Raw genomic sequence first — 12578 nt, 5'->3', positions numbered from 1 at the left:
TGCCTCCAGCGTGAGAAAAGTCATGTATCTTACCTCGTAGAAACGTACAACAAATGATAACTTAAGTTACCGAGCTTTGCAAGTATCCCCGACTACCTATAAGCATTAGACAACATAATGAGCTAACAAGTACCCACTTACTTATGGTCATGACTCAAGTCTAAAAACCTATAACATGACTCATGACAATGCTTGATGCATCGGAGGTTCGTTTAATACTTAAGGGCTTACATAGCTCAACAGAACTCGACATTCACTCACTAAATTAACCTTTCTAGAAACTTGACATCATCATCATCTTTTAAAAGCATTACCATTAGAAAGTAGACTCTCTTACAATTCCGTGGATAGCTTATTTGTCAAAAACAGGGTTACGGTTCAAAAGTTATGGCCATTTGAAAATTATGTCGCTATTGCGTCGCAACTTAAGTCACTGTTTTTGGGTTGCGCCGCAACTAGCCCCGATTCTGCACAAACCTCATTGTTTGACTTCCAAAACTTAACCAAACACACCCCAAACGACCCCAAACCTTATGAACGACTTTTGAACCTCAAAATTCATCATTTTAAGACCATAATGATGCAATGAAATCATTGATTAACTCCTACTTGATTTGCATCACAATAACAAACGTTTTAGATTACCGAATCGATTAAAACTCACGATTTTGACTCCAATCAACCCTCTAAAGACCTAGATCAGTTATGAAACGAATCAAAGGATTGAAAGGACATGAAATCAATGTAATAATACCTCAAATACCTGTAGATTACAAGAAGGATGCAAACTATGGATCAAAACCTCTTCAAATCACCAAGAAAAGATCGTAACACGCAAAAATTGATCAAGGGAAGGGAGGGGGCGGCCTAGGGCTTGGAGAGGGAAGAATGAGAACTGAAATTGTGTTTTCATTAACCCTAATGACCCCTTAACCTGCTGGAACAACTCTCTAGGCTTGCACTTAGGCCCCTCAACTTTACATCTTCACATCTAAGGCTTAAACAACTTAACGGGAATAATTACCGACACATTTAACAAATCTTAATCATCTTTGACATCTTAAACATATTAACATATACATCATTAAGGCATTAAAGCCTTCCACATATAGCATATTAATCACATATAAGCATTAAATCTCCTAGAGACTTAACGGATACGTTGTGTTGACTTAACGACTCAAGTCAACCGTTAATTAAAATGTTCTGGATGTTACACCGGGTTTCATGGTGTTTTTTGCGTTGGCAGAGAGCCGGTGTCTTAGACACGGTTTTACAGTTCCCAACCAACCAGCGCCCTCCACGTGTCTTGTTATAATAAATGGTTTGTACTTTTCGGAAGAGAGTCGGTGTCTTAGATACCGGTTTTACAGTTCGCAGCCAACCAACGAATTCCACGTGTCTTGTTAGGTTTCTGTATAATAAATACATTATTATGGCTCATCTTTGTTATATCCCTATTTTGTTTATTCACGTTAACAGATTAATCAAATATATATAATTTCTATATCACATGGCTTCTTCATCAGCTTCATCACCAACTCTTGCATCAGCACTTTATGAATTAAAAGATTGTCTTACAGAAGAAAAGTATGATGATGGTTGTATATATGACAAGGTTTCGGATTTTCTTGAGGAATTCAAACAAAAAAAGATTGAAAACGAAAAAAAAATAACAGTTATATATAGCTTTGATAATGGTGGCTTGTGAATTCAAAAGAAAGCTGGGAACTACACGTGGTGAGGACTGGTGTCTTAGACACCGGTTTTGGATAGAATGTACAACTCCTCATAAAGACATACTCTAAGAGACCGGTTTAAGTTTTAAAAGGAGAGGACCGGTGTCTAAGACACCGGCTTTGCCAAGAAACGTGCCACGTAGCCCAAGACCGGTGTCTAAGACACTGGCTTTGCCTCAAAAAAATTGAAACCGGTGTCTAAGACACCGGTCTTCGTAGTTTTACAAATTCTAAAGTAAAAGTTCGTAGTTGCACCATGAGGCTTGAAAAAAGTAGCATCCGTACAAAAAATTCCGTTTTACTCAAATATGGAACTAATCTATGCACTGCAACTAGCATGGTACCTACGTAATGCGACGGTAGTGTCGAATTTTGGTGGCCCCCACGTATGGCAATGGCGGTGGAGAGTGGTGGTGGTGGTGGTGGTGCCGGTGTCGAGCGGTGTAAATAATTGATGTAAAAGTGGTTGATGTACACGTTTAGTGAAAATATTTTAAAAAATAACAAATTGATGGTATAATTTTATCACTAAGGGTATATTGGTAAATTCTCTTATCCAAAAATTGTAATTTTTCTATAATATAATAGAGATTGATATAAAATTAATTTTATCACTATGAATTGTAATTTTTCTATAATACTTTTCGGAAGGATGTAATCTTAATAAGATAATACTAGCACGGCAATGCGGTGGTAGTTGTCATGGCGATTGTGTAGTGGTCAGGGCGATTGTTAGTGGCAGAGATGGTGTCGAGTGGTGTAAGTTATTGATGTAAAGGGTTAATAAAGATACTTTGAAAAAAACATATTAAGTGGGTATTGTAGATAAAAACATTTTAAAGGGTGTTATGTGTAAATATTACATAAATTTTAACATTTTCATATATAAAGAGCTATTTTCTATAATATAATAGAGATTGATATAACTACCAACCAGTAATAATAAAGTAGATTAATACCCGGTCGGTGACTGAGTAACCATGTAAGCTTATCTTGTACACTTTTAGATAACATATAGAGTCTAGTTATTATTAAGATTGTCATTATTTGACCTTACCCAAAATTCGACTTAAAACTGAATCCAAAAACTGGATTAAGGTTGTGAAATATCGACTCCGGTAACTTGCCAATTTGATTTTTTTTTTTTTTTTTTTTTTTTTGCTTTTTGGGTTAAAAGTTGAACCCGTCAACTCAAAAATATTTAATTTTATATAATTTTTTATTAGGTCGACCCAACAATTTAATTGATTCACATCTCACAATTCATTTGGCTTAAAATCAACCGCCAACCCATATAATATGAGATCAACTTACCAGCCCATTCAGTGTATCAAATTGTTAGAAGATGTATTTTAAAAAAAATTGTGTGGTTTTGACTTTGATAAACAAATTTTTTGTTTTATAATATTGATATTTTTTTAGTGTTATAAATAGTATTTACAACTTATAAAGATAAAATTTTACTAAATTATTATAAAAAATTTCATCATTTAACATGAAGGTTATTATGATATATTGAACATAAATTTTATCAAATATCCCCGAAGGGACAATTGAGCATAAAGTCATGACAAACTTTAATATATGTTTAACTGAACCAGAAATCCATATTCGGGTTGTATATTTTACCTGAAATTTTTTTTACACTAATTTAATATAATTAGTCTTGACCCTTTTGACTCGCTTCTCTCAATACTAAACCATTTGATATGCCAATCTATCTAACCCAACAATAACGTTGTTTGACGTAGTTGACCTAAAATAAACTCATTTAACCCAAAATCAACCTATTTGACTTCTCAACCCATTAATATATGTATTAATCGGTAACATGGGTCACTCATCCGGGTTAAAAATTTTCACCTGTAATTTTTGTTATGTTAGAGTAAGAGATTTTCAACCCGTCACCCCGACAAATGTCGATCTAAATACCAGTAAAATGTTATACATAGAATTAAGTGTCCCATAAATTTGATTTTCAATTGTTATGTACAATACGTACATAACGCGTTATCTATAATCCAACGACTATAAATAGCAAAGTTTTTTTTATATAATTCAATGAATTAATATTTATAAGGTAAAATTTAAATGCTTTCTTTTTAAAAAAACTATTTACTCATACATACATCTCTATCTCTATTAACTAAAGGGAAGTGATATTTGTACCACTTCTTCTGATAAATGTACCACAACTGTGCAGTGTTAACTTGTACAGTCAGTTGTACAGCTTGTACAGTGTGGTACATATATAAAGATTTGTGGTACGAATATCACTTCCCTTAACTAAAAGAGGATTGTGGTACGAATATCACTTCCCTTAACTAAAAGAGGATTGTCATGACATCATCATTTTATAAAAAATAATTTATTTGTCACCTATTTTAGTTCTTTTTTATTAATTTACTTATAATGTCATAAACATTTTCCTTTTTGAAATTTATTTGTATTTTTATTTTTGTTATTTTATGAACTTTTGAGTTCTATCATCTAAATAATTTTGTCATAACAGATTTTTAAATTATTCATATATTATGCGGGTTAATAAGCTAATTATAAGAGATATTATTTCGAGTTTATGAGTACCGTTGGAATGTCGCAACTTCTATGACAAAGGTAAGTTTTTATAAAACTTTTATTAATATGCTTGTTTTGAACTCAAGTTAATTAGCTAACTAATTAACTAAGTTTAAAGTAATAACTTCTTTAGGGAAAAAAAAGCAAACAGTAGTTTCGATTAGAAAGAAAATAAGTTTGATTTTTAATTTTAGTGTAAAAGCATATTACTTTTTCATCTTTTTATTTAAAATTTTGACATTTTAAATTGAAATGAACTTGCTGTGCTTTTTAATTCGTAATAATATGAATAGATAGAAGATATGACAATAATCATTAATTTTGGGCTTTTGTATCCATGTTATTTGTGGTATGGACGACGTACACTCGTTTGAAAATAGTTTGCATGTAGTAAATAATTACCATAATTACAAGAGTATACATTTAAGTTAATTATAATAAGATAGTTACTATATATAATAAGTCAAAGTTGACTTTTAATTTAGATGGCCAAGATTAAAAGTTAATCTTATTTTCGATGGTTAAGATTAAAAGTTCATTTGATTTTTTTATCTCAGCTTTACCGACAATAAATATATATATATATATATATATATTTATATATATATATATATATAATTAATATTCAAATTAATTAATAGATAAATTGATATATAATTGACATTTTAAGATTTTGGATTCAAATTTAATTTTGAGCAAAATGATTCTCGTACCGGAGATATGGGTTCTCAAGCATAATCGGTTTTTTTAAAAATAAAATTGGATATAAAAAAACAATATCGCATATAGCAATATACCAAGTTTGTCATAAAAAAAAAAAACTACGTAATGATGTGTATCCTTCTATAAAAATTTCTCACATTGTTTAGACCATTTATGTCACCGGTTAGTGATCATTTATACATACATCTCGATGATTTTTTTTTGGTATGTACGAGTAGTTTCAGGTTATTTACAGGTTTAGTGGAGGAAAACGGTTTTATATGACTAAGGAAGGTTCAAACAAGTTTACGGAGGAGTTCTTATGAAGTTGGACCAAAGGAAGTGAAGATTTCAGAAAAAGTTCATTACATGTTGCGCAAGTATTGATTGGAAGATTGTGTTTAATTTTGAGTCTTCAGATTACATGTCTTCTACATGCGCCGCGATACAGGCCGGATCTCGAATTTTTCTTTTTATGGAACATATTTGGTGCATATGAAGAACATGTGGCACATTTTTAAATCGGCCAGACATGGACTTTTGCAAATTCTATTAATAGAAAACCAAAATCCTACCAAACGAATACCTTTTACTCTCAGTCGACTTTAAGGTATTTAGAGGGGTTTTCAAGAAGCTAAAATATCTTCAAATTTTACAAGGTTTCTCAAGAGATTTAAGACATTAATTCCACCTTCGATTTTCTTAGCTTTCTTGTTGTTTCTTCACATTGGTACACTACTTTTTCTCATATTAATACTTATTGTGATTTGTTTGCTATTATGAGTAGCTAAATTTTGCATCATCGACTGAATTCCAAGTTTATTTAGTTTTAATATTGTGTCGTGATCTTAGTTTGTTAATTCTTTCAAATAACTGTTGGTGATATGTGCATGAATTTAGTGGTAGCTAAGGTTGCGTATGAGTTACTTTGATTGCTTAGATATAAATAGTAGGTTCTATGAATGGTAATAGTAAAAAAAGTTACTATTGATAGATAATAAGAATTAATGAGTTAATAGTTGGTTACAATCAATAAAATACGAGTTAGATACGATTGTTATCTAATTACTAAAATGTACAATAATTGACTAGAAAGTTATAAACGATGTATTGGAGTGCTGGACCTTATAATGGAATTATTTAGTTAAGGGGTTTAATAAAGTCAAGAAATTGACAGGTACGAAAGGGTGAGTCTTTATCTAAACTTCGGTTACTAATCAACGTATTTGAATTATTTGAATTAGACTTTCACTTATATGCAATCGGAGGTTATCATGTCATGGATTAATCCAAATAGATGACTATTTAAATTACTTGATAAAACGTTTTTCTCAATTCTCGATTCTATGTAATCATTTCGACCTTTATTGTCAAATTTAGTTGTTAATTTTAGTTTCAAATTCAAAAATGACGTTTGGTCATAAAAACACTTTTTAAAATCACATTAAACTCGTAGTTTGTGTAATGATAATTATACTATACACTATAAGATACACTAGTACTTTTTTTTATTAAGACTAGATTTTACTTACGGGGCATAATAGAGTTTGAAATAATACAAAAATGTGAGTTATATTTTTCTCGTGTTTTATGTGACGCTATAAAGTAAACTAGTATATGAATGCCATATGAATCTTTTAGTAATTAATTAATTGATGATACATTCATTGTAATGATGATATCATACTATATACTATAAAGTTATTCTATAGAAATAGTTTGTTAGAAGTAAAAAAACAATATAAAATAAAAGGTGTATTATTTCGATCACAGAATAATTATTCCAATAGCAATAGCAATATATATATACACACATGGATGCACATATATATCTCTAGCTTCCTCTCTCCTTCCTCTCCCTTTCTCTCTCTAAATCAAAATGGTGAAAACCAAAGGAAGCCACGGTGGCAGCGCTAGCGGTGGAGGCGGCGGTGCTCGTCCCGGCGATACACAACCATCACCCATAGAGTGTTGCATGTGTGGTGATCATGGCATCACTATAGAGCTTTTCAAATGCAAAATATGTAAATTCAGATCACAACACAAGTAAGGTTCAATTCATATATTTATTTTTTATTTTTATTTCGTATATTTTTAATTTCGTTTGGAAGCAGTTTCTCGACCTTTGGATAGAGTCATGACTGTCTGCGTCTTTACATTATTTTCAAACATATAATACTTTTTATATTGAAATTCTTTTAATAGATATTGTAGCAATCTCTACCCTAAACTTGAGACATACAACACTTGCAACTGGTGCTTACATGACTCAGCCGGTAAGTCAAGGAAATCCGGCGAAACACGCGGTGATCACGCCGGAAAGAGCAAAGGAAATCCTGATGAGAAAATGGCAAGTCATAAGGATTTGAGAGAAAGAACTCAAAGAATTAGGAAAGCTAATTTAGAGATAAAGGTGACAAAAAGTTTTAATGAGATGAAGAAAGTAGTACATGGATCATCAGCGGAGGAATCGCCGGTGTCTACTAGCCGGAAAAGGATCGTCGTCGGTGGTGGGGTGGTGGTTGAGGATAAGAAGAAGAAGAAGAATAATGTGGTGTTAAGAAAGTCAAAGTCAGAGAATCATTTAGGAGATGGTGGTGGGATCAAAATAAGACCAGTTTTTAAACATAGGGTGAGAAGGTATAAATTACTAGATGAAATTTCAAGCCAATGTAGTTAGTTAGTTAGTTAGTTAGCAAGTAAGAACTTAATTAATTGTTCTCTTTTGGTACTATATATGATGGTTAATTTGTCTACTTCATATATGAAATTATATTAATGTTGTATATATATTCCTAATTATCAATGTCAATATTAAGTTTTCAACTACTTATATTATGTATTTTAATTGTTTGATTGTTGTAGACTTGTAGTTTATGACTATGTGTTTATACATATGAGTTAAATTTATTAATTAGTTTAATGAAACATGCAAACGAGTTAAATTAATTAGTTTAGTGATATATACATGCATGATCAACAAACGAAAACGTGTTCACCAAACGCGGATATTGTAACGTACAAGAAACAAGGAGACATTCTATTTTATGATCACATGAAGTATATTATATTACTATTCTTAATACCGTATGATGTATGGGTTTACTATATATATTATAAATATATATATAAATATTCACAAACGGTAATAAATTTATTGGATTAAGATGATCATACAATACCAATCGAAAAGAGTAAAACAACAATTTTGAGATGAGACGAAAAAGACCGCATTAGCTTATAAATAACTCATAAAGTGTAACTAATTAATGAAAGATATGTGAATACAATTAGATAAATCCACATCTTATACGTATAATTTTCATAACCAAGTGAGAAAAAAATAGATAACATAGTGATTGAAGAAAAAAATTATACCATAGACAATGGAATAAATCAACAAAGAATTACAATATAAACACTTGCTTGCTTGACGATAATAAAAGACTCACACGGTCGGTCAGTTGCATTAGTCTTTGATTAGCATGCCAAGATCTTATCACGTAAAGGAAACGGAAAAAATATTGGTTTTGTGAAAGTAAGCCTACAAAAAGGTTTATAATAATGAGTCAAAGAAACGGGGTTATATAAAAATCCATGTGATATAAGAATTTTTAAGAAATTAGATATAAAACTTACAGATACATATAATTACATGGATAATTCATATATTCCTAATTGTAATACAATTCATTTTAGATGTATATTTTTAGGGGTTTGTTAAATATAGTCCTTAGGGCTGTGTTTAAAATGCATAAATTGTTTGTACATTTACCATGAAAATTAGGGGACGGACTTTTAATATGGAAGGTACAAGTTTTTTTATGCACGTCAAATACAGCCGTTGTATTTAGCATTTCCCATATTTTTATGCTATCTATATCAATTTTTCTAAAAAAGTTATACACTTATATAAAACTATATTAAATATTATTATTAGTTGTAAATATAATATAATTTTACTTTAAATAAGACACATGTTGTTCAAAAAAAACGCCATATGTCACAATAATAATATTGTGTTAGTTTATTGGTAGATACTATCTAATACATTATTTTTTGGTCGTTGTCAACTAAAATCACAATTATTAATTATTCATTCTTCTTTTATCAATCATGTGTCGAGATGTTGATTTTGGTGATAGTGTTAAACCAATTCACATGGTCAATTTAAAAATAGGTTAAGGAATATGAGGATGAGTAGATACAATAGTTTTACGTACTGCAAATATATTTGTTATATTTTTGTTTTCAATTAAAGGGGCCGGGTGGAAACCGGCCACAACCTTTTATTATTTGTATACAGAAGAAGACCTGTTTCCTAATTATATGTCCCAAATTTTCATGTTTTCACACAAATTTGTTACTTATTCGGTGATTATGCTATTTATTAATGATTTTTTCCCCCAACAATACGATAATGCATTAGTGCTATATATATTAATCCTAATCGTTTAAGGTTTGGGAGACAATTTGTATAATCAAGAATTTTGAAAAAGAATTGCCCCACTTATATATAACTTGTGAATTGAAGTAGTGTACATGTTTGTCATTTGTCCATAAATCGCCTAACAAAAACTCGATCGATATAAAGCTAGTAGTAAAGACAAGAAAAAGTATCTAATCCAAGAAGACCGATTCGTATATTATGAAAAAGATTTGTATAATGTAAATAACGTGATAAGACATTCACTGTTACAAACATATGCAACATGTACATACTTGTTTGTTTATAATATATAAAAGATATATTACCTAAATGATACCTAATGTTTGTTCGATATTGTTGGTTTCATACCTTACTTTTAGTTATTACGCGGATCATACCCAACACTGTCAAAATTTCACTCGGACCATACCTGGACTCAAATGTCGTTATTTGGCCGTCAAAATACCCCCACGTGACTTGCACATGCGGGGTAAAAGTGTAATTTTGTGTTTCTTAATTACGTGCTTAAGTGGTACCTAACGTTTGCTCGATATTGCTGGTTTCATACCTTACCTTTAGTTATTATTTTTTTTTTTTGAAAAGTGAATTTCGCTTGAAACTTCGTGTTGCGATTCGACAACGGGAGGTCTAGCATACGTTGTCTTAACCGCGTCGACACTAGACAACTACTTCGAAAAAGAAATGTCTGTTTCAATACCCGATGGGGAAAAACTCTACTAATCCGCCTGAAGTTGCGACGATTAATATCGATAACCCTTGCCTCCTCCAAGATTCGAACCCCTTTATTGGAGGACTATCGATGGCAAAGAAAAGCGGTATTGACATCCTACGGACTACCAGTATCGAATTTTGGAGAAAACTTTACCCATATAAATCGTCGTGTCTTCGAGAAGATTAGTATGGGGTTTTCCCCCCATCGGGTATTTGAAATAAGCATTTCTGCTTCGAAGGAGCTCCCTAGCGCGAACCTAATTAAGAAAAACGTATGCTAGACCTCCCGCTGTCAAATCGCGACACGAAATTTCAAGCAAATTTCACCTTTCAAAAAAAGTAATAACTAAACGTTAGGTATAAAAGCCAGCAACATCGAGCAAATGTTAGATACCATTTAAGAAATTAAAAACACAAAATTACATTTTTACCCCTCACGTGTAAGTCACGTGGGGTGTTTTGACAGTCAACTAATTACGTTTGGGACCGTCTAGGTATGGTTCGAGTAGAATTTTGACAATGTTGGGTATGATACGCATAATAACTAAATGTAGGGTATGAAATCAGGAATATTGAGCAATCCCTAGTACCATTTTAGTAATTATATGCTCAAATTTAAATGTGAAAAAATGTAAATGTTAAAATTAATATAAATGGATGAATCTTTTTATTATAAGAGATATGAGATTTTTATTTATGTGTGAGCTATCTGAAATATTGCGCCCGTTTTTATATTTAATTTAATTTGACAACGATATTTATTCAAATTTTTAAGTCTTTATAAATTTACGTTGTGATCATTTGAAAACTAAAATTTTTGTTAAAACTAGAAAACTTGTCAAAATACAATGTGATATGAATTTAACATAATGTGTTTGTGTTAATTCATATCACAGTGTGTTTCCGATTTTGACTCGATATCAAAAACACTCTGATTTAAAACTCAACACAATGTGTATTTAGATTATACAATAAAAGCACATTGTGTTAAATTCAGATCACAGTATGTTTTGGTCAGCTTTTTAATTTATAAAAAAATTAATTTTCAAATAAACATTTCACTTCTTATTATAATTATCATAAACTATTTGATAACCAAATGTATATATGTTAATCACAACGTGATAAAAGATTCTACCTTTTCTTTTATTTGTTCGTAGACATTTGGGGAAAATATGTTATAATTTAAAAATATCTCTTTTAATAAAATAAGACTATAAATAGACGATGAGTCGATGACTATGTAATTTGTTTTCATATCATTGACCTTGAATTTGATACGTCACCGGTAACACTTTATGGTAGGAAACTCCATCGAAATTGCTCCTTATGTATAAAGCTACATATGTAAAAACGTATAAGAAATATTGATGTTGACTGACTTTTTACTTTTATTTCTTCTATCTTTTAATCACATATAATATTCACATATCAACATATAAAGTTTTATCTAAAAATTATCATGATTTTTTCAAATTAAATGATTCTCATAGGCATAAGTCTTTTCCTTAATTGCTAGCTTTTTATTTAACATCGTTCCGAATTATTGTCTTAGTGTTGTGCTTCAAGCCTTGTTTGTTGTAGTCTTCTAGCTTGACGGAATATGTTTTGCCATTAAAACTATAAGACCTAAAAAATGGGGTCTATGAGTATTTTATAAGCAAAAAGGTTAACTATGTTTGGCATGAGATACTTATAGGTAAGTTTATTTCCAATCATGTGGTCTATATATATAGTGGTGTCGTGCAAGATAGAAATATAACTTAGAATAGAATCAGGTATCTAGGAATGTTCAGAATCAAACATGTATTGATAGGGAAGAAGATAATTTTCCCCTTTTTATTTGTTCATATATTACAACGCCAGATTCACAAATTAAAGTCGATGTCTTATTCGATTATTCAATTATTCGATTTTGTGAGGGTAAATACTGACCATTGAACAATGTAGCATACAAGAATACAAGATGGCAAGCTATTGGTTGTAGCATGTCAGACTGTCTGCTTAATTTTATTTTATTCTACAATTTAATTTTCTGATTCTAACTTTATTTTTAGTTATGCTTTCAAACTTTTTGGTTATGTGTTTATTTGCACAGCGGATCTCATAAAAGACCCGTGGGGTAGGGATGTAAATGAACTGAACAGTTCATAAACCGTTTGGCGGGAAGTTCATTCGTGTTCGTTCGTTTAGTTAAATGAACGAACATTAACACAAAAATTCGTTCGTTAAATTAAACGAAATAACATGAACACAACTCCCGTTCGTTCACTTATGTTCGTAAACGTTCGATAATATATTCGCGAATAATGTTTGCGAACATCCGTTCACATCCATTCATTTATGTTCATGTACATCCATTCGTTTATATCCGTGAACACTTCATTTTGCCATATATA

General features: G+C 30.9%; 1 protein-coding gene across 1 annotated transcript; it reads left to right on the top strand.

Annotated features, from left to right (window-relative positions):
* Positions 1 to 6845: 6845 nt before the first annotated feature.
* LOC122608396 lies at positions 6846 to 7851 on the top strand. The gene is made up of 2 exons (XM_043781497.1): positions 6846 to 7064; positions 7224 to 7851. Exons 1-2 carry the CDS (start codon positions 6898 to 6900, stop codon positions 7696 to 7698), a joined length of 642 nt encoding a protein of 213 aa, XP_043637432.1. The 5' UTR covers positions 6846 to 6897; the 3' UTR covers positions 7699 to 7851.
* The last annotated feature ends 4727 nt before the right edge of the window (positions 7852 to 12578 follow it).

This window comes from Erigeron canadensis, chromosome 7, assembly GCF_010389155.1.
Source record: "Erigeron canadensis isolate Cc75 chromosome 7, C_canadensis_v1, whole genome shotgun sequence".
NCBI classification, from domain to species: Eukaryota; Viridiplantae; Streptophyta; class Magnoliopsida; order Asterales; family Asteraceae; genus Erigeron; species Erigeron canadensis.
Note: the sequence above shows the minus strand (reverse complement) of the source record. Positions and strands in the feature narration are given on the sequence as shown.

Excerpts from the sequence above, each read along its gene's own strand:
- LOC122608396 (XM_043781497.1), top strand. The coding sequence starts at position 6,898 with ATGGTGAAAACCAAAGGAAGCCACGGTGGCAGCGCTAGCGGTGGAGGC. Across the intron at positions 7,065-7,223 it reads AAATTCAGATCACAACACAA|ATATTGTAGCAATCTCTACC; the intron begins GTAAGGTTCAAT and ends TTCTTTTAATAG.